General features: G+C 41.9%; 5 protein-coding genes across 10 annotated transcripts in view; 3 read left to right on the top strand and 2 right to left on the bottom strand.

Moving 5' to 3' along the window:
* Positions 1-9,677, top strand: part of LOC125739611 (NLR family CARD domain-containing protein 3-like) — a 155,028-nt gene extending 145,351 nt beyond the window's left edge. The window contains exons 7-9 of the mRNA XM_049009902.1: positions 6,162-7,881; positions 9,187-9,360; positions 9,500-9,677. Coding sequence (XP_048865859.1) covers positions 6,162-7,881; positions 9,187-9,360; positions 9,500-9,677 — 2,072 coding nt within the window. The remainder of the gene's footprint in view (positions 1-6,161; positions 7,882-9,186; positions 9,361-9,499) is intronic.
* Positions 1-12,531, top strand: part of LOC125739651 (stonustoxin subunit beta-like) — a 147,930-nt gene extending 135,399 nt beyond the window's left edge. Inside the window, exons 3-4 of one of the 2 annotated variants that reach the window (XM_049009976.1) lie at positions 11,262-11,445; positions 11,556-12,531. In XM_049009976.1, coding sequence (XP_048865933.1) covers positions 11,424-11,445; positions 11,556-12,088 — 555 coding nt within the window. In that variant the 5' untranslated portion in view covers positions 11,262-11,423 and the 3' untranslated portion in view covers positions 12,089-12,531. Of the gene's footprint in view, positions 1-11,055; positions 11,446-11,555 lie in introns of those variants that run through there. The other variant, XM_049009974.1, reaches the window with a different exon arrangement.
* LOC125739605 (NACHT, LRR and PYD domains-containing protein 12-like) overlaps positions 1-22,020 on the top strand; it is a 728,681-nt gene that overhangs the window by 420,216 nt on the left and 286,445 nt on the right. The window lies entirely within an intron of this gene.
* Positions 1-22,020, bottom strand: part of LOC125739628 (tripartite motif-containing protein 16-like) — an 85,538-nt gene that overhangs the window by 52,287 nt on the left and 11,231 nt on the right. The window lies entirely within an intron of this gene.
* LOC125739635 (E3 ubiquitin/ISG15 ligase TRIM25-like) overlaps positions 1-22,020 on the bottom strand; it is a 191,458-nt gene that overhangs the window by 158,769 nt on the left and 10,669 nt on the right. The window contains exon 5 of one of the 3 annotated variants that reach the window (XM_049009947.1): positions 19,780-19,892. The exons of the other annotated variants lie outside the window; for them this stretch is intronic. The gene's annotated coding sequence lies outside the window, so the exon portion shown is untranslated. Of the gene's footprint in view, positions 1-19,779; positions 19,893-22,020 lie in introns of those variants that run through there. 3 annotated transcript variants of the gene reach the window in all.

Genomic DNA, 22,020 nt, shown 5'->3' with positions numbered 1-22,020 from the left:
CTGTAAAGCGCTTTTAGACGATGTAATGTTGTGAGAACATGGTATACAACATAAATTGGACCTGAAGATTTCTCAACCCACATTGTGTTGCAAAGTGTCCATTTCCAGTGAAAATACTACATTTACTGATTCAGCTTGAACATATTAGACATTTGTGGTAGTCAATATAAGCAACGATTAAACGATCAGATGATTTTGTGCAATTACTAATGTATTTATTTGCAATATATGTTATATAGGCTGTGACAGTGGTCTGCTAATAAAATAGAACTTTAATGTAGCCTTTAAATTGACTGTTGAGAGGTGAACCTTGAGAGTGGCTGTTGGATGAATGTTAAGAATATAACTATCCAAACCGCTTATCCTATTGGGTCGCGGGGGGTCCAGATCCTATCCCAGAAGCAATGGGCACGAGGCAGGGAACAACCCAGGATGGGGCGGCAGCCCATCGCAGGGCACACTCACACACCATTCACTCACACATGCACACCTATGGGCAATTTAGCGACTCCAATTAGCCTCAGCATGTTTTTGGACTGTGTACCCGGAGGAAACCCCATAACGACATGGGGAGAACATGCAAACTCCACACACATGTGACCCAGGCGGAGACTCGAACCCGGGTCCCCGAGGTGTGAGGCAACAGTGCTAACCACTGCACCACCATGCCACCCCTGAAATTAAATCTAATGTGAAAAACTGGCTCTGAAAAAATTTGGGTAACCGTGTAATTCTGCTGATTTGAATGCATGTAACTGCTCAGTACTGATTACTTGCAAATTGGTTGGATTAGCTCATTAAGCCTTGAACGTCATAGACTGGTGTGTCCAATCATGAGAAAGGGAATTGAAGGTGGACAATTGCAATTCCTGCTTCTCTTTGACTCTCCTCTGTAGAGTGACAGCATGGGATCTTCTAAGATCTCTCAAATGATCTGAAAACAAAGATTGTTCAGTATCATGGTTTAGGTTAAGGCTACAAAAAGAGGTTTAAACTGTCAGTTCCAACTGTAAGGGATGTAATATATAAATATACTATTAGAATTGGCACTAATAAAATATTAATCTGAAGTGGCTGCAAAGAAAAATGTGTAAGTTTTTGTGACCAGATATGTCGCTGAGAAAATTGGTGATTATTCGTCGCTATTTTGGTACATTAAGTCACGTTAAGCCTTTTCCTTATAATGGAGAGTAAAACGCGTAACGTAAGATAAAGTCCATATTCCTAGTATTTCGGTTTTGATTTTTTTTTGTCAGTTGATATGTCTGTGAGAAAATTGGTGGTTTTTGGTCGCTGTTTTTGTAGATTAAACCACATTAAGCTTTTCACGTTAAGCGTTTTATAACGTCCCAAAAGTAACCGTGGGGCGGCGACAAATGTGAAAAGTGAATCATGAGTAAGATAGTGTGATAATGATTTATGCGTGTTATTGATTTAAGTGTCACTGCAGAACCGCGTTTTATATGTACAAGTATAACGCAAAATGTGCGTCATGACAGAATTAGGTGGCGGTGGGAGCTTGTCCCCTTTCTCTTATTGTTACTTGTTATTAAGTGACATGGATAATATCCGGCAAAAACCCTACGCCTTGTCACTGAGTCCGTGTCCATTTCTGCTTAGACCGCTTCCGCGTTTGATATGTAGCATTTCCTGTTTGTAAATGAAAGTGAAAGTATTTTAATGCTGGACTCTCCATTTTGTCAAGAAACACGGAAAAGATTCTGTATTGCAAGGTAAGATTTTAGTCAACAGATACAACGTAATAAATAAGCTATATTTGGGAGTGTATTGTATATGTTAGCGGATGCTATATACTGTTTCTCAAACCAGTCCTGCGAAACCCCAGACATACATATGTGTCTGTATGTATGTTTGTATGTACTATGTTTACCCTTCGTGTTCATAGAGGCCCCAGCAGGAGTCATCTGGTCTAGATCGGCACAGAAATGGGGGGAGCTGCTTCTGAAATACCCCCCCCAGCGGAGTGTAAAACAAAGAGACCTGAGAGGTAAGACAGAACCTGTGTGTTTGTGCTGTTTTACACACGGTCATAAATTTCTGAATATGCGCTAAAATAAAGTTTATATTTTATTATTTTTTTTATTGGTAACTTGGTGAAATTTATTGTGAGGATCCCAATTTAAGGCTAAATTTATATAACATTAAGCAACAACAGGCAAGTCTAGTAATGGAGGCTGTAACAATAATACTAAACCTTTCATATTGGGATCGTCATTTTAGGTGAGACTTTATTTTACATTAAAGCTAAATGTAAACAAGCATGTTTGCATCAAGAACTTCACAGCATATCAAAGTACATGAAGACAGAGCAGGAGGTTAAACAGCTGAAGGTTTAATGTGACGCTGTCCACAGTACAGTATATGGATTATATTTATATAATGAGGATTTTTCCTCTCACTGCCCACAGTGTCCTGATGGAGAGAGCAGGCTCACCTGCACCCAGCTGTGTTTCCATGAAGAGTGACCAGTCAATGGACCGAGCAATCTTATTCAGTGATCCTACAGATCAAAGGTAAATATACATTTAAACATTGTTTAAAACACTCCGACTCTCAGTCAAAAGACATACAGGCACACACAAGCTACAAGAAAACGAACTTCAACTTACATATTTTGTTTTCAGAAATCCTATCGTCTTTGATAATTTAAAGAGAAGTTTTGTCTGTCTTCTGTATAAATCACATCTGAGGTTAAAGTCTGAGGATCACTGTAAAGACTGACTTCTTGTGAGCTGGAATTAGACAGTAGATTGAAAAGTACATTTTAAATGTCAATCCTCAGCATGCAGCTGGAAAAGAGCTACTGCTCTATATTGATTAAGCATGACTGGACAATAGATTGTCTTCTTCTGGGACGGATGTTTCTGCTTTGATAATAAATAGATTCTCTTGGGCTCTTTAGCTTTGTTCAGACTGAGGCTTCAGTTTGAACATGTTTAATGCAACAGAGCCTGTTAATAATTAGCTAGTTATCCTGGGATCGGGGGATGGTGCAGGTGAGGAAAGGATGACGATCCACAGTGTGGCTCCAACATGACAGGGGTTTATTTATAACAACACAGAGCAGAAAATAAGGGAACCACGAGGGGTCAAAAGGCCGTAACAACAAAACACAGGGGAACACTAGTAAAGAGCAGGGCACCCCAGGGAGCACAACTAAGGGAAAGACAACTACACAGGAATCCAACATACAGAAACAAAACATATGATCAACAGAATGTGATACAATGACCAATTGAGGGAACTGACCACAGGCAGGAACTAAAATACACAGATCATGGGGACTAACAAAAGGCAGGTGTGAGGACTCAAAACAATCAACCAATCAAAGCAGACACTGGAAACAAGACACAGGTGGAATTAACTAACAATTAACAAACAGAACTAAAGAACAGTCTGTTCATTTCATATGAACTTTATACAGCCTGTAACTTGTGGGTCTGGCCACCTGCAAGCAGCCCCCACTCACTGTAGCCTTTGTGATTTTCCTGCTCTGTCTGATAAACAGGCTCTAAACCTGCATTTCTGTTCTCTAGCCTGCATTTCTGCTCAATCTAATGAGCACAAAGTTGAAGCACATATTGCTACACTAAGGTTAACTCTTAATTCTCTTAAGCTGACATTCTTGGCTGTCAGCTGCATAACACTCAGGTACTTTTGCATTAGCTGCACAAAGATACAGTTTCAAAGCTGATTACAAAATATCCCTCTAGTCAGTTTCTCTCTCACACTGGACAAGATCCTACGGAGCTGCCAGAGGTCACACCAGAGCCTGGGCCTGCTGGGAACCTGAGGTGCAGCCCAGCAAGAGACAGGAAGCCCCTGAGTATTACAGGCAGTCTAGTGTTAACCCTGGAAACAAGGAACAGAGTAAATCCCTTTGGGGTTAAGCGAGCTGCTTTGGGAGGCAGAAGGGAAAGAGGAGTGATGTTGGGAGGGGGGGGGGTATCATGCAACATTTGTATATTGGTGTATTATTATACATTTTATTGTAATGAAAATTATTATACAAATGGTTCGGTGTGAGGGGCGGCATGGTGGTGCAGTGGTTAGCACTGTTGCCTCACACCTCTGGGACCCGGGTTCAAGTCTCCGCCTGGGTCACATGTGTGTGGAGTTTGCATGTTCTCCCCATGTCGTCGTGGGGTTTCCTCCGGGTACTCCGGTTTCCCCCCACAGTCCAAAAACATGCTGAGGCTAATTGGAGTTGCTAAATTGCCCATAGGTGTGTATGTGTGAGTGAATGGTGTGTGAGTGTGCCCTGCGATGGGCTGGCCCCCCATCCTGGGTTGTTCCCTGCCTCGTGCCCATTGCTTCCGGGATAGGCTCCGGACCCAATAGGATAAGTGGTTTGGAAAATGGATGGATGGATGGATGTCAGGAAGCCAGTCTAATGAAATAAGCTCAGAATGTGGATGGCAGTTACATCTATATAAATAACAATATGATGCTTGGATATTTGTGTTTTATTCACAGGGACCGAGTGAATAGATGTAGTTCACATCCACATAAAGGAGACTTATCATCCATCTTCAAGGTGTGCATTTATTATTGAAGTATATTTTTTAAATTTTATCTAAATTGACATATATCTTCTACAGATGTACAATAAGTAGTTCATCCTATCAAAGAGATGATATTTACAACTAATGCTACATTCCATTTACCTCAGATGTCAAAAGTCAGAGCTGTGAATGACGTCACACCCAAGTTACCCTCATTCCAGTACAGCAAGTCGGAAAGCCATTTAGCAAAACCAGGGACCTGTTTCAAAGAGCAGAATTTCTTGCTTAGCCAGATATCTTCTTGTATTTAATGTGCCCCAGTTTACATGGCCTTCATCTTCATTCACTTATATTTAGCCCAGACTACTTTAAATCTGACAAGTTATCCGGCTAAGAAAGAAATCCTGATTTCTGAAACAGGCCCCAGTTGTATTCAGGTTAATTGTTAGTTATTGTTAGCAATACCAGTTCATAACAACACATTACATGATATTTGCACATAAAAACACCATAGCAACAGAAAGCGATGTGTACAACCATAATACATAACTGCTAATAAACACTATAAAACTACAGCTTTAACTTCTGTTGATATAAAGTAGCCATTTTGAATTCTGAGGTCGGGGTTGTGGTGGTTCCCCCGACTTCACGAGTTGGAATTCCGACTTCAGGGTTCCAGTTGAAATTTCACACTAGGAAGACAAATGTCCAAGTTACAAGTTGAAATGGAATGCAGCATAATTCACAGATGAAGTTATAAACAGATACGGTGCAAAGAGTGATACCTAAAGTTATTTTATTGTTCTTTATTAGTTATTCAGCTAAGCAAGAAATCCCGCTTTCTGAAACGGGCTCCTGTTCAAGCCAGGTTAATTCTTAGCCATTGTTAGCAGTACCAGCTGATAACACGTTACGTGATATTTTACACATAAAAACACCATAGCAACACGTCCACAGAAAATGGTGTGTACATCCAATTTAATGAGCAACAAATATTACATAACTGCTAAAAAATACTGCAAAACTACAGCTTTAACTTCAGTTGATGTAAAGTAGCCATTTCGAATTCTGCAGTCGAAGTTGTGTAGGTTTCCCCAACTTCACGAGCTGGAATTCTGACTTCAGGGTTCCAGTTGAAATTTCACACTAGGAGCTCCGAATTGGAATTGGGTTGAAATGGAATGCAGCATAATTCACAAATGAAAAGATATGGTGCCTGGAGTGACGATAATTAAACTGTAACTGTTCATTTCAGTTACTGGAGAAAAAAGCTCAAACGTTTCTGAAGGATGAGCTGATGAAATTCAAAAGGTACCTGGATCAGAATGACCCAGAATGCTCTGAGCCTCAGCTGGAGGAGGACAATGACCTGGACAGTGATGGTCAGACGCAGAAAACCTGTGGTAGAGAGGGAGCTCTGAAGATCACACTGTACATCCTGAGGAACATGGAGAAAAATGATCTTGCGGACATGCTGGAGAAAAGTAAGAGCTGTACCTCATTCAGTGTGTGTTTGATTTACTGCAGAAAAAGTTAATAAACTGAAATGTAAACACATTTTTTATCATTTATTTGATTTAATTTGACTTAAATGAGTAAAAAAATGTTTTTTGAAAATCTCTCATTTCATTTCAGGGCATCTTCTGTCACAGTATCAGCGCACAATCAAATGTAATCTGAAGCAGAAATTTGAGTGTGTATTTGAAGGGAAAGCTAAGGAAGGACAGCCAACACTTCTCAAAGAGATTTACACAGAACTCTACATAACTGAAGGGGGAGCTGGAGGAGTCAGTGATGAACATGAAGTGAGACAGATTGAAACAGCATCCAAGAAAAGGGTAACAGAAGATACTACAGTCAAGTGCAATGATATATTTAAACCCTTATATGGGCGTGTGACACCTATCAGAACTGTACTCACGAAAGGGGTTGCAGGTATCGGGAAAACAGTCTCTGTGCAAAAAGTTATTCTTGACTGGGTAGAAGGAAAGGCAAACCAGGACATTCACTTCATATATGCTCTTCCTTTCCGGGACCTGAATTTGATTAAGGATGAATACAGTCTGATTGATCTGCTTCACCACTTTGTCCCTGAACTGAAATCGATTGAATCCACTGAGCTGTGTAGGTACAAAGTTTTGTTGATCTTTGATGGTCTGGATGAGTGTCGCCTTCCTCTAGATTTTCAGAACAATGAGAGCTGCTTTGATGTAACAAAGAAAACATCACTGGATGTGCTGTTGACTAACCTCATTAAGGGGAATCTGCTTCCATCTGCTCTCCTCTGGATAACCTCCCGGCCAGCAGCAGCCAGTCAGATACCTCCTGAGTGTGTCCACCAGGTGACAGAGATACGAGGGTTCAGTGATGCCCAGAAGGAGGAGTATTTCAGGAAGAGATTTAGTGATCAGAACCTAGCTAACAGGATTATCACACATGTGAAATCTTCAAGGAGCCTCTTCATCATGTGCCACATACCTGTGTTCTGCTGGATTTCAGCCACTGTCCTTGAAAGGCTTTTTAGTGAGACTGACACGGGAGAAATTCCAAGGACTCTGACTGAAATGTACACACACTTCCTGATCTTCCAGGTGAGCTTAAAAAATGACAAGTATATGAAAAACTATGAAACCAAGCTTAAGGAATACAGCAAGGAATTCCTTTTGAAACTTGGTAAACTGGCTTTTGACAACCTTGAGAAAGGCAATCTCATATTTTATGAGCAAGATCTGACAGAGAATGGTGTTGACGTCACTGAGGCTTCAGTTTACTCTGGAGTGTGTACAGAAGTCTTTAAAGAGGAGTATGGGTTGTACCAGGAGAAGGTGTACTGCTTTGTGCATCTGAGCATCCAGGAGTATCTCGCTGCTTTATATGTGTTTCTGTCAAACTCATCAGCTGACCTGCTAAAGACTGCAGTGGATCAGGCATTAAAGAGCAAGAATGGACACTTGGACCTCTACCTCCGCTTCCTCCTTGGCCTCTCAACAGACTCCAGTAAGATTCTGTTACAAAAACTACTGGGAGAGACAAGACCCAGCTCACATAACATTAAGGAAACGGCCCAGTATATCAAGGAGAAAATTCAGGAGAATTTATCTGCAGAAAGGACCATCAACCTGTTCCACTGTCTGAATGAACTGGGTGACAATTCTCTAATAGAGGAAGTACAAAGATACCTGAGTTCAGGAAGTCTTTCAGCAGCAGACCTCTCACCTGCACAGTGGTCAGCTCTGGCCTTTGTGTTACTGATGTCAGATAAGGAGCTGGATGTGTTTGATCTGAAGAAATACATCAGATCAGATGAAGGTCTTCAGAGGCTGCTGCCTGTGATCAAGAAATCTAGGACAGCTCTGTAAGTGATCTTACATACGTCTGTTGCTAAAGAAGTACAGATGTTATTCATGATACTGCTTTTTTATATCATCACAACAATTAGAGTGTATTTATATGGACACCTAGAAATTCTTTTTCATTCTGGATACTACAGGATATGTACATTTTTTAACATTCTTGATGTGGTGTGTGGTTCAGTGGGTTTGGACTCTGTGTCTATGGACAGAAGGTCACTGGTTTAAATACCTGGCCGGCAGAGTGATGCTGGTTTTGGGCCCTTGAGCAAGGCCCTTACCCCCCAGCTTCAGGGGGCTGGATGGTGGCCAATCCTGCACTCTGACCTGTATGTATGTGTCAGAGAGAGCAAGATCAGAGAGGCGACAGCACTATTTTACCAGGGGGATGAATAAAGCATCACTATTTCATCCCTATCTGACAGGATTGATAATTGTCTGATTAGTGTTTTGGAAATTTAACAGGTTCTCAGTTACAGCAAAACAGAAAATAAAGATTTCAGTCATGGTTTCAGCAATTCAAAAGTCATATAAAAAATGTAATTAAAATAACTTAAGCCCTTCTTGACATTGAAATCGGGGGCGGCATGGTGGTGCAGTTGTTAGCACTGTTGCCTCACACCTCTGGGACTTGGGTTCGAGTTTCCGCCTGGGTTACATGTGTGTGGAGTTTGCATGTTCTCCCCGTGTCGTCGTGGGGTTTCCTCCAGGTACTCCGATTTCCCCCCCACAGCCCAAAAACATACTGAGGCTAATTGGAGTTACTAAATTGCCCATAGGTGTGCATGTGTGAGTGAATGGTGTGTGAATGTGCCCTGCGATGGGCTGGTCCTCCGTCCTGGGTTGTTCCCTGCCTCATGCCCATTGCTTCCGGGATAGGCTCCGGACCCCCCGCGACCCAGTAGGATAAGCGGTTTGGAAAATGGATGGATAGATGGATGGATGGACATTGAAATCCCACATAAACATGTACACTTACACATATCCCAGGCAGGAACTGAACCCAAAACCCTAGAACCCCTGGGTCGGCTGTAGTGCTGATCACTGAGCCCCAGCGCTGCTCAGAGCTTTATAAAGATACTTATGCATATATTACAGAGTCTCAGGGTAACTCACCCTGTAAGGTCATTAAACAGCAGGTTTGTCTCGGCTGGGGAGTGTCAAGTAAAAACTATTTATGTTTCTGACTAGGACAAATAACAGCTATATGCTACATGTGTTATTGTACTTAAAATGTTTATTTTGATATTTTATTTGATATTTCTGTGTGTGGTGTATGTATTTATATCTTAACATGTTTCCTTTTCCAGGCTGGACAGCTGTAGACTCACAGAGACATGCTGTGAAGTGTTGGCTTCAGCTCTCAGATCAAACTCCTCTCAGCTGAGAGAGCTGGACCTGAGTGACAATGAGCTGCAGGATTCAGGGGTGAAGCTGCTGTCTGCTGGACTGGGGGATTCACACTGTACACTGGAGATACTGAGGTCAATATTACTGCGTATTCCACACTATAATATGTAATTGCTGAAAGCTTTATTGAAGTTGTCACATTTACTTAAAAGTAATACTCATAGTGATGAGGTGTTTTTATTTATTGGAGAGATATTGCCTGTCTCTCTGCAGGTTGTCAGGCTGTAGAGTCACAGAAGAAGGCTGTTCTTCCCTGGCTTCAGCTCTGAGGTCAAACCCCTCACACCTGAGAGAGCTGGACCTGAGCTACAATCACCCAGGAGACTTAGGAGTGAAGCTGCTCTCTGCTCTACTGGAGGATCCCAGCTGTAAACTGAAGAAACTGAAGTGAGTACAGAATGTGTGTCTGTCCTGCTATAGACTTGTGTATGTGGAGAAAATACAACAATTAAATAAATGGATACAGCAGTACTATGTCATTCTGCTTCTGCTATAGTGTGGACCACAGTGGAGAGTGCAGGACCAGACCAGGGATCCATAAATGTAAGTTTGTTTGCATGTTTTCATTCTTAACACTGTCAATACTACTTTATGAAAACATTCACACAATTATTGTGATGTGTGTCTGCTTTTTTTCTTTTCATTTTTTGGGCTTAAATATGACTACTTTCTTAAATAACTATGGGAGTCTGGGAACTACTGTAGTAGTACTGTTTTGAGATTTGTTAGTATTGTCCTAAGTCAGCACCCGTAATCTCCCCAAACTGGCTGTGACACCGAACATCACCTCAATCTGCACTAGTGATGGGAATTTCGGCTCTTTTTAGTGAGTCGGATCATTTGGCTCAGCTCACCAAGTAGAGTCGGCTCTTCCGGCTCCCAAATGACTCTTCATTTTATTACTTCTGCTTCAGCCAGATTCAGTGCTGTTTTGACCCATGATTGATATGTGTACTAAACCTTATAATTTCCTCAATACCATGATTTTACATTATGTTTGGTATAAAAAGATATTGAACATTATATAAGTGGAAAATCTGTTTTTGTCCTTGATCTATTAATTACAGTCAAATAACATAAATAACAAATCACAATTAAAAAATAATAAATAAATTACAACGTGCAAAACACCAGCATCCAACAGTTTTAGGTTCTATCCACTATAACAACTATCTACCACCTTTCTAACAGTGTAATATTTTAACATTTCCTTTGGCGCAGAAAGGCTAAGTGCCTCAGCTTAGACGGGCTGATCCGCCTTCTGGCAGTAGCAGGCACGCTAGCCTGTCTTTTTCCTTCCATCTGAACTGTTGGATGCGCAGTTCCTAAGTGTCTGTGAAGGTTGTTTGTGGATCCTGCTCGAAATGACAGCTTCATCTTGCAAACTGTGCATCTGCCTTTAAGTTATCATAGATATTAAAATGCATCCAAATGCCGCTTCGCGTGTCCGACTATCACTCATCTTGCGTATTATTCGCGCACCACACTCCCTCTTTCTCTCCTCCTCTCCCTCCCTCGTGCTCTGTACCTGTACACCGTCAGCACGTGCATCGCCGCCGCCACTCCCCCCCCCCCCCCAGCCCTTTGAGTCATCACGTGATCGGCCGCGCGGCTCACACGCCATTAACACGAACTTCAGTCACAGTCAGAGCCGCGGAGACGTTTTGTTTGATAAAAATGGCTCTCGGTCCGGATCCAGATCTTTTGAGCTCGTTCGCGACCGACACATCACTAGTCGGCGGTGCACGCTGCTGGAGGGGGATATGTGTCTGAAGGAGTTTGAAGGAAGTTCTTATTTTGAAGTTAAGACAAACTAACTTCTAGTGGTACATTTTGTGGTACAATTTCATGTTTAACATGTTTTATTAATGCTGTTTATAATTTTATGTACCTGTAATTAAGGCTATTAATTTAGCACGCGCAGCATTTCGGCGCGTCTTCCCGCCGCGTCGCGCGCCGTCCGACATTTCCTGAGGTATTTCACATACTTGAATTTCTGCTTCGTTTTTATATTTTATGCATCGTACAGAATAATAGAGCGCAGGCTAAAGTGTAGTTGGGTCCCCAGCGAGTCTCTCAGCGCGGCGTGTCTCACAGCGCAAGGGGCAGCCGGAGCGCCGCAGACTCGGGCGGCTACATGAGTATATTGGGAATAAAATGTGTGTATTGGAGCGAGTTCTGTGTTAGTGAGTGTGTGAGGTGTGACAGTGATAATGATGGAGATGCTGGGCTTCGTCATGGGATTAATCGCTCTTCCTCTTGCCTACAGACTCCTGCCAGCTGACGCTGGACCCCAACACAGCAAACAGCCGCCTGTCTCTGTCAGAGGGGAACAGGAAGGTGACACGGGGGGCAGAGCAGCCATATCCTGATCATCCAGAGAGATTTGACTACTTTCCCCAAGTTCTGTGCAGAGAGAGTCTGACTGGTCGCTGTTACTGGGAGGCTGAGTGGAGTGGAGATGGAGCCTGGATAGCAGTGACTTATAAAGGAATCGGGAGGAAAGGAAGGAGTGATGACTGTGGGCTTGGAGACAATAACAAGTCATGGAGTCTGTTCTGCTCTCCTGACAGTTACTCTGTCCATCACAATAATAACCAGACTGTCATACCCATAAAGCCCTCAGACTCCCGCAGAGTAGGAGTGTATCTGGACCAGGCGGCTGGTACTCTGTCCTTCTACAGAGTCTCCTCTGATGGACTGACCCTCCTGTACAGCTTCACCTCCTCATTCACTGAACCCCTCTATCCAGCGTTTTGGGTTTATGACGACTCCCCCGTGTCGCTGTGCATGCTGGGATAGCTCACTGTGTGCTGGAGGAATCATTTTTACCTGATCAGAGTGTCACATGTCGCTGCTTCTCCACGGCAAAAAGGTAAAATCTCTGCTTTATAACCAGTATAACCCTTTTTACTCTGAAGTGTGACGTATGTTAGACAGAAATAAATGAATGTTTGTTCAGTTTGCCAAACTCATGCAAAATTACTGTTTTTGTCTGACTTTTGTTCTATGTTGTCTGTTAATGCACCAAAACTGGTCAGAACAAATTCATAGTAAATGAATATAAGTCGTACCAATAGAGTGAATTCTGATTCTGAATAAAATAAAATGTAATGAAATGTAATCCTGATGAGTGGGGGGGCCTTTTCTCTCCCCTGTATATGTACATTTTATATATTTCTGTCTGTATATTGTATTTTCTGCCTGTATATTCACAATAAAAGCTTCATATTCTATCATATTAATGTCCTGGTTCAGCGCTGCTCAAAGCATAAGTGAGGTAAGTGAGTAACGTAAAACATGTAAAATAATTAAACAAATACACTTTACTGTAATTTCACTAACACGATCAAATTAAATCAGCATATATAATAACCATGTAAAAGGAGACAGGAGACATAACAGCGAAAGCAAAAAATATCCGTAGAGTTAAAAACAAAAGTTATAAATCAGTAATACACGTTAGAATAAATTATCAAAATACAACAAACAAGAATAAAAATTTCCCAACTAAACCTGTGAACTGCTACACCTGACAATCGACAAGCTAATTAGCAAACGGCGTCTCTCTGACCATTTTTAAAACACGGGAAAAGAGTCATTAAAAGCCGAACTAAGTCCTTACAACTAAGTAAATAACTGCACAAGTAATTAACACTATAACGCCACATGTATCATATTTGATACCAATATTTCTAAGACCTCTACGTCAGTAATAGGATTACCGCTTTCCTCAAAAACCCGCTGTATATAATCCTATACCTGTATTCTGCCCTCTGGTGGATGACCTATGTACTGCAGGTGGAAAACGTCTTTTTTTTCAAGAATCAAAGACGGCTGCACTTTGCGATGGGCTGGCCCCCCATACTGGGTTGTTCCCTGCCTCGGCAGTATATTGCAGGGCGGGGCGACGACCCCCAGCTCCTCAGGCAGCAGCAGGCTGGGGGGCCCCCACGTGTGAAAATGCCCCTTGTTCTTCACCCTCTGTAATGTTTGTATTCTTCCGTTTTCATGCCTGTCACATGATAGAAATATCATCCACACTCCCACTGACTCACTGTAAATTCTCTAGGGTAGGAAAAATTAGCTCAAGTAAATTTTAATGTCTCCACCAATATGTAGGGAAATTAATTACATGTTAATTAAATATTATTTAATGATGATTATCAGCTAATTGTTACACTGAATGGTTGGTTCCTTCAAACTCAATTGCAGAATCCCTGTGAGTCTGTTAATGTAAGACTTAAATGGGATTCAATAATTATCAGTATAGCTTAGTAACCTGGGTTAGAATGTTCGTCCACCGAGCTACATCACCAGGTGATGTAAACGACTAGTAGGGAAGCTGCTCTCACGGCCGTTGAGAGAGAGTGTCGTGATATTTCAGCCGATTTGAGGTTTCGGAGCTTAGGAGCCAGATTGCACAGTCAGTGACTATAGTGAGGACTCAATGAACGGAGGCTGAAGTTGTATAAAAGGCATGTATTTATTTCTACCTAATACTGTACTAACGTAAGACAGACATTGACTTAACAAGTAACAAACACAAATTAATGGAATGATCTGCTTTCCAGGATTGATAATATATACCTTGATTCAGTCTTTTAACACAGAATAGTACAAGACAAATAATTGCTAACGGACCATAAAGATCAAATAAGAGCCAACAGAGGAATGTAAAAAGGGGGGGGGGTGTTAAATAAAGAAAGAAAAAACCTCTGATAGTTAGGAGACCCACTGAGATACCTGGTGACATTATTCACATTATTTAATTTTCACGATTCCTCTGATTTAACCATGAGGGCTTGTATGCAGGGGTAGCTGTACATATATATTTATCCATATTTATATAATGGTTCAAGTGAGAAGGGTAAGATAGGTGATACTCTGTGAAACACAGTTATAAGGGCGGCACACAAAACACTAAGACTGTCTAAGGACACAGACTGACATAACCTATATGGATACTGAGACTAGCAATAATAAGTAAACCTACATACAGGGTATATACAGACCAAACTTAAAAGAAAACTTTCTTCAGGGTGTTGGGTGAGTCTGTGGTTTGTAGGACAGGATGGAAAGGGGGGGGGGGGTTGCGTGCCAAGTTGAGGGACCCCTACCCTTCTACTGCCCGTAGTTCCCTAAATATTTGGGCCATAAAAGCTGGAATTCTGGCCTCCCTTGTTGTATGTGTGTGTGTGTGTGTGTGGGGGGGGGGGGGGGGTGGTCACTAACCCCCCTTTGGCCAACGAGTACCTCTCATAACAGGCTAGGCCTTGTCTCAGGCAACCTGGAATCTCAGCCCTGTCATATATGTGTTATGTGTGTGTGTGTGTGTGTGTGTGCGTGTGTGTGATCCTATACTGGAGAATTTCCTGCTCCCTTCACACATGGGGGTTAATCAGAAATTACCCCGACTTTATACTAAGTAGCTAGCAGGATAAACTCCTTTTACCATCCGGTACGACTGATTCAGACATTTGTGTTCACATGTACAGCCCCTCTGGGGAATGTGAAGAACAGTCTGGGTGACAGTGCATGTCTGAACGGGGCGAAAGTGACAGAAATACAAAGTCATAGATAAATCAGCCTAAACTAAACGAGGTTCACAAGGATGATTGATATTTCTTTAGTGAACATTCAGAAATCGTTTGCTAACCCTGCACACTGGAAGCTCCCAGCCCAGACCTGCACACATCTACGTGTCTAATGTTCACAGGGAGAGAAGCCTGGACGGCTGTTCATACTGACTTGCTCTATGACAGACTGCAGAGGGCGCTGTGCTGCCATTTATTCCAGTTCATTGAATAATACGATGGCTTGTCATCTCTCTGTCTGACATAGTTCGGCCAATCAAAGGCAGGCTTTCCTAGAGACTGACCGAGAGAACGACTCCAGCAGTGAAGGCTGAGCTGACCCTGTTATCTGGCCTGATTAACAACCTGAGAAAGACTGATGCAGGTTTGACTGTAAGAGAGATTTACCAGCATATGATATTAAGGTGAGAACAGATCCAATAAGTGAGCAGAGTTAAATCTCTCTTACTAACATTAAACCTCATGAGCCTGTGTGGAAGGTGCAGGAGCTGTTGGGCCATTTTAAACACAAGGTCAGCCTGTTGGGGGAATGACATGCAGGCGTCCATAGCTGTGCCCAGGTAATTAAATGCCTCAGTCTGCTCTGCCTACTGGCCACTCAGACTAAAGGCTGATTTATACTTCTGTGTACAACCTACACCATCAGTACCTTTTCCAAAAAACACTGAGTAAATTAATTTCCGTTTTGTTAAGTTTTTTTATACGAAGATGCTGTTGGGCCGTGTTCAGGGCTTATTCACAGTACCGATACAGAGGAAATAACTTCACTTTTGTACTCCGGTCATGCCCTGATCGTTCCGATCCTCCGGTGTGCCACGGCCCTCATTTACCTTGTTATCAGCTGTTTCTAGTTTTGTTAACTGCTGTTGTGTATTTACATGCGTTTTCTGAATATTTCTCCAGTGGTACTGTGTCATACCCTGAATAAACCTCATGTTCCCCCAGCTCCCTAGACTCCTGATCCTGTTTCCCTGCTCCATGCCTGCGATACGTGGTAACTCTACTTGCCTAGATATTTTGGATGTCATTGCCCCTCTTAAAGTTCGTCCTTCTAAGACAAAATCGAAGCCGCGGCTGAATGATGTTTCTCGAGCTTCTAAACAATATCATAGGAAGGCAGAAGCACAAGTGGAGGAAAGACAGCTTGCAAGTGTCTCTATATATTTTGAAAGAAAGCTGGTACTATTATCAAAGTTATTAAAGCCAAGAAGACGAAATACCTTTCAAACATTGCAAGGAAAAATCCAAATTACACAGGAGCTGTTTTCTGTTATTAACAATCTCATTGGTGCCCCTGGTCCCATGCGCCCTGAAGCTTCCTTAGACACCTGTGAGAATGTTTGAAACTTCTTTATGAAGAAGGTTGCAAGGATTAAAGTCACCTTCTCATAATCCATCAATTCCAGTCTCTTGCTCTGCTGTCTTCAGTCAGTTTGAGCCTGTGTTGTTGAATCAGCTCAAGGAAATCATTGGCTAGACAAGACTCCCAGCAGGTCCCACTGATCCTCTGCCCCCTCGGCTTTTTAAGGACACTATCGATACACTTGGATCATTCCTCCTATCCATTGTAATAGTGGTATGACTAGTGGCACTGTACCATTTATCCATCCATCCATTTTCCAAACCGCTTATCCATCTGGGTTGCGGGAGGGGGGGGGGGGGTCCGGAGCCTATCCCAGAAGCAATGGGCATGAGGCAGGGAACAACCCAGGATGAGGGGTCAGCCCATCACAGCTGTACCATTTAATTACTATTCAATTTAAACAGGCGACAGTCCAGCTGTTTATAAAACCAAGTCTGGACACCTCAGTCTACTCCAACTATAGACCAATCACTGAGCTCCTTTTTCTTTCAAATTAGTCAAATTAGAGAAACTTGTGCTGATTGAGTTGCAATCTTTTCTAGAAAGGCATCATTTAAAGCCACTCTGCTCTTCTTTTAATTCACTTCATAGTACTGAGTGTGGCCTCAATTTTTTTTGTTTTTTTTTGATTAATGCTTATTACTTAATGACTTAATGCTGCTTACAGATGTGGGGGACCTGGCTGTACTTATTCTCTTAGATCTCACTGCTGCATTTGATATGGTTGATCATAGTATCTTATTTTCACACCTGGAGCATGCTGTAGGAATAACGGGATTGGTCCTAGAATGGTTTACATCCTAACAAGATGGCGGCGTGTCACGGTGCAGCGGCTTCTCCAGCTCCCGGAATTAAGCCCCATTTAACTGTTATTTCTATTTGTTGCAGTTCAGCTGAACTTATGGATATCAGGGGTGGAGATTCCACGACTGTCCTCCTGTAGTCATGTCTATGTTAGGCAGATTCGTTCTCTGCTAAGTGCCAGGAATGTGGCATTCAGGTCCGGCGACACAGATGTGCTGAGAGCGGCCAGGAGGGACCTGACGGTGGGCATATAGAGGGCAAAGGCTGCATATGCCCAGAAGGTGCAGAGTCATTATGCCCGTAAATGTACTGGATGCTGTACATACTGCTAACTTATACTCCATGCTTTATACTCCAATACCTTTTATATTACATTTTTATCTTTATGTTTAAAAGTGTGTGTGACTAGCTCTGTGGCTTATCCATGACCTGAGTACTTAATTTCGCTCCACAGTATGTGTGAACATGTGTGTAATGACAATAAAGTTCTTGAATCTTGAATTTGGCTGACAGAAGCTTGTCAGTCAAAATAGGTTTTAGCATATATTCTTTTCTCTGTGTACATACATCCCTTAGAATTGATGTAGGAAATATGGAATTTCATTTAGTTTTTTTGCAGATGATACCCAGATCTATTGGCCGTTAAAATGGAAGAACTCAAACTCACTAACAACATTGTTGGTGTGTCTTGACGATGTTAAGAGACGTATGGCGCTAAACTTTTTAAATTTAAATAAAAATAAAAACTGAGGTTGTGTTTTTTTCTGCCCTGCGATGGGCTGGCCCTCCCATCCTGGGTTGTTCCCTGCCTCGTGCCCATTGCTTCCAGGATAGGCTCCGGACCCCCCGCGACCCAGTAGGATAAGCGGTTTGGAAAATGGATGGATGGATGGATGATTTTTGTCGCCTATTAAACATGATACTCATAATGCAGACCGAGGCCCTTTGGAACCTCGCATCAGGCCCTTTGTAAAACATCCAGGGGTCATTATGGACAATGATTTCAAACTTGAAAAAGAAGTAACTCCATGGGTAAGAAGAGCTCTTGGCAAAGATCAAGCCCTTCCTGAGCTTTGATGACATGCATTTATTCCCTCTTGTCTTGATTATGGTAATTCTGTTCACGCTGGAATCAGTGAGGCCTCTATCTCTCACCTACAATTGGTCCAAAATGCGGCAGCACGGCTGCTAACTGGAAAGCAGGAGCAGGATCGCATTTCCCGATACTTACTGCACTGCACTGGTTACTGGTACGTTTGAGGATTGAATTTAAAATACAAACATTTCTTTACAAATCCCTTAATGGCCTTGCCTCCACCTATATGTCAGAGCTTTTAAATCTGTATGTTCCACATAGGACTGTGAGATCGGTACACCAACGCCTCTTAGTGATCTCAAAATTTAGACTGAAGCTTAGGGGAAATCATGCCTTCGCAGTTGCAGACCCAACACTGTTGAACAATTTGCCTGCATATTCGACAGGCGCCAACACTGTCCACGTGTAAAGCTCAGTTAAAAACCCAGTTTTATTCTTTGGCTTTTAGTTCAATATTTTTCAAAGTCAAAGTCAAAGTCAGTTTTATTTGTCAATTCCTTCAAATGTACTTGACATACAAAGGAATCGAAATTACGTTTCACACTGTCCCATGCGTAGACATTGACAACAATAAGTGCAGATGCACACAAAAACCATTCTAAACAATAAGGTAATATTAAGAAAAAGTGCAAGTAGGCTTACGGCATTATACTTAGGTAACATACAGGATATAACAAGACAAAAACATAACATATAGTAAAGTGTTCCAGCAGTGTGCACAGGGGAAGTAGTATACTAGTCTACTTGAGATAGTCCCAGGTTGTGGTTGGTAAGGGTTTTTTGAGCTGTCTATGGTCATGCTGTTGTGTGTGTTTCCCGCTTTTGCTTTTCTGATTTTTACAGCACTTTGTGTCATCAAATTGCTCTCTGATGGACTGGAATCCCACCCAGGGTGTCCCCCAGCACCAGAGGACACATCTTAGCTTGATCTGTGCACTGATCCTCTGGAATCAATACCTGCTTCTGTCGTTATAATCCCAGACGGCGCGGTTTTAGGGTTAACTGTTCATAGCCAGTAGCCAGGTTTTGTAGTATTAGTCATTTAGTTAATTATTTCTGGGATAACACACTGTTATCCTTGGCAGCACAGTGTGATTGTACTGTCATAGAGATAGAACCCAGGATAGAGGGGCTCAGTGAACGTGGTCTGGACCCTGTGCAGGAGGGTCACTGTGTCAGAGATGCTGTATGTTATATCGGGGTACTTTAGATAACCGCCTCCACAAACATGTATAAACACGTCTTCACAGTGTGGGACTCCATCTCTTTGTTCAAGGTTTTTTTTACATACTGGTATTCACTGCAACAATGGTGGCACATTGCCACCTAGTGGAATGGATAACAAACACCACACTGTAGAAGGACAGAGTTCCTGTCCCATGATCCAGGTACACTCCTATTCTGGAGGAGGGGGGGGCAGATATGATAGTGTCATCATTATTGTACCAGAGGGATCACAGTACAAACGCTAGGACTTGTCATTGTATCCAAGCCTGCTGTTGTCACCCCCCTTTTCCTGCTGATCCCTTTACATGTGACGGCTATACCAACCCATTCCCTGTTCCACTGAACCTCCCCATCGCCCAGTCAGACCCTCTGTACACAGCACTTGGAACCATGCATTAAACCTCTCCTGGTGACCAGGATATGACTGTATCTCTCTCTTCCATGTCACCACTCTGTTCCCCTCAGACAGGTGGAGGTGTCTGTTTGCTGTGTTGGGGTCCAGAGTGAGCCGACAGGAATCTGATGGAGGAGAACAGCTGGTTTGGTTTTAAGCCGATTTCATACTGTCCACAGACTTCTACATACATATTACGTTTGTCTGTGTGCACAGACTGTTGTAACTGGTCCATGAGTACAGCAGTGATATTCCAGCAGACCAGCAGGGTAACAATTCACTGCAATGTGCAGTCAACTGATGCACTAAACTCATTGTCACTGTGCGCAGACAGTAACAGTATGAATCGGGCTTTATTCACTCCTTATATTAAGTAAGAGTGAACACTTTTTTGGGTATTTCTTAAGGCTTTGAAATATATGACTAATTTCTGTCATTTTAATTTTCCATGTTTCATCTTATGTGGATACGTAGCATTTGCTACATTTTTGGAAAAAATATTTTAGAGAAATTTATTTTTATCTTTCCTGTTCATTTTTATATATGGTCATATTCTCAACATGGACGCCTGAGAGAGCAACATGACGAGCAAAATAATATCATACATCAGCAGTCACACTATAAACAGATTCAAAGGCTCCTGACATAAATGTGAAAGACCAGGAGGGAGCAGGAGAGAGAAAGAGAAGCTTCACATGCAGAAAATGAAATACAGTAAAACACAGTAAAACACAGTGAAACACGCTCCAGCTCAGACATCTCCCATTTGAACAAAAGAAAGCTGAAGGAAAAAAGAAACAGGATCTTTAAAAAGGTAATTTATCAAAGTCAATTTCTCTAAAGTCAATGAAGCCCTTGTTATTCAGCTATTATAATGCTGTTATAATGCATAAAACATGAAACTGTTGAGCTAAATATACATTATCTAATAAAACATGTCCATTATACTGCATAGCTAAATATGAACTTTTTTTTATAACTAATAAAAACACACCTGTTTAAAACATTCCTACTCATATTTTATTGATATAAACACTTGCTGAAACCTTTTTGTTCTTTCAAGGAGGAAGTCATCAGTGCTGTAAGAAAAAATGCTGAGTTCTCTGGGCCCAAGTTCACGTGAGATGAACCGACACACAGTGGAGACGTACTGTGGTCAGATGAGTCCACATTTCAGCTTGTTTTCGGGAAACAATAACGTTGAGATCTCCATGCCAAAGACAAAGCCAGCATCTGTCATGGTATGGGGGGTGCATCAGTGACCATGGCACGGATAGTTTCCCTGTATGTGAAGGTGCTGTACCATTGATCTTAAAGTGTACATTGGGATTTCAGAGAGACATATGCTGCCATCAAGGCATATTCCTTTCCCAGGAAGTCCATGGATATTTCAGCAAGACAATGCCAGACCTCACTATGCACATGTATGACAGTGTGGCTTCATGGACACAGAGTACGAGGGCTTGACTGGCCTGCCTGCAGTCCAGATCTGTCTCCTATTGGAAATGTATGATGCATCACGAAGAGGAGAATCAGACAATGATGGCCATGGACTGTTGAGCAGCTAAAGTCTTATATCAAGCAAGACTGGGCAATAATTAGCTGTTTTTTATTATACGGTGATGGACTGGAATCCCCTATAAATGTGAAAGACCAGGAGGCAGCAGGAGAGAAAGAGAAGCTCCACTAGCAGAAGAAGATGAAACACAGTAAAACACAATAAAACACAATAAAACACAGTAAAACACAGTAAAACACACTCCACCTCATACAGGGAGAGAGAAGCGTGTGTGTGAACAGACTCACAGTGTAAGAATTCTGATCTGGTCCTGGGCACTAATACTGGTAGGACGGTGTCTTTGGTAACTAGAAGGAGTCCGATCTGCCCCCATTATTGAATATTTTAAGTCAAAGCTAAAAACTCATTAATTTGCTGAGACATTTTAGACAAATGTGCTGTGTGTTTCATTACAATTTTTGCAACTGTAATGTCCGTTTTACTTTGTTTTATTTATGTTTTATGCAAGTTGCTTTTTCCCCTCGCTTTTTATTCATATCGATTTTATTGTTGTAAAGCACTTTCATCAAATCAATCACTGTTGTTTTTAACAGTGCAATATAAACAGAAATGACTTGACTTTTACTACGTAGAAATATTACATACACCAAGTTTAAAGAGATTTGTTGCTTTTTGCTGGGATCTGATGATACTTAGCTGTTCATTTGTATTGCCCAGTTTAACTGGAGTTCCTA

The sequence above is a fragment of the Brienomyrus brachyistius genome, chromosome 4, assembly GCF_023856365.1.
Source record: "Brienomyrus brachyistius isolate T26 chromosome 4, BBRACH_0.4, whole genome shotgun sequence".
In the NCBI taxonomy this organism is placed as follows: Eukaryota; Metazoa; Chordata; class Actinopteri; order Osteoglossiformes; family Mormyridae; genus Brienomyrus; species Brienomyrus brachyistius.
This window is presented reverse-complemented; position numbering and strand designations above follow the sequence as displayed.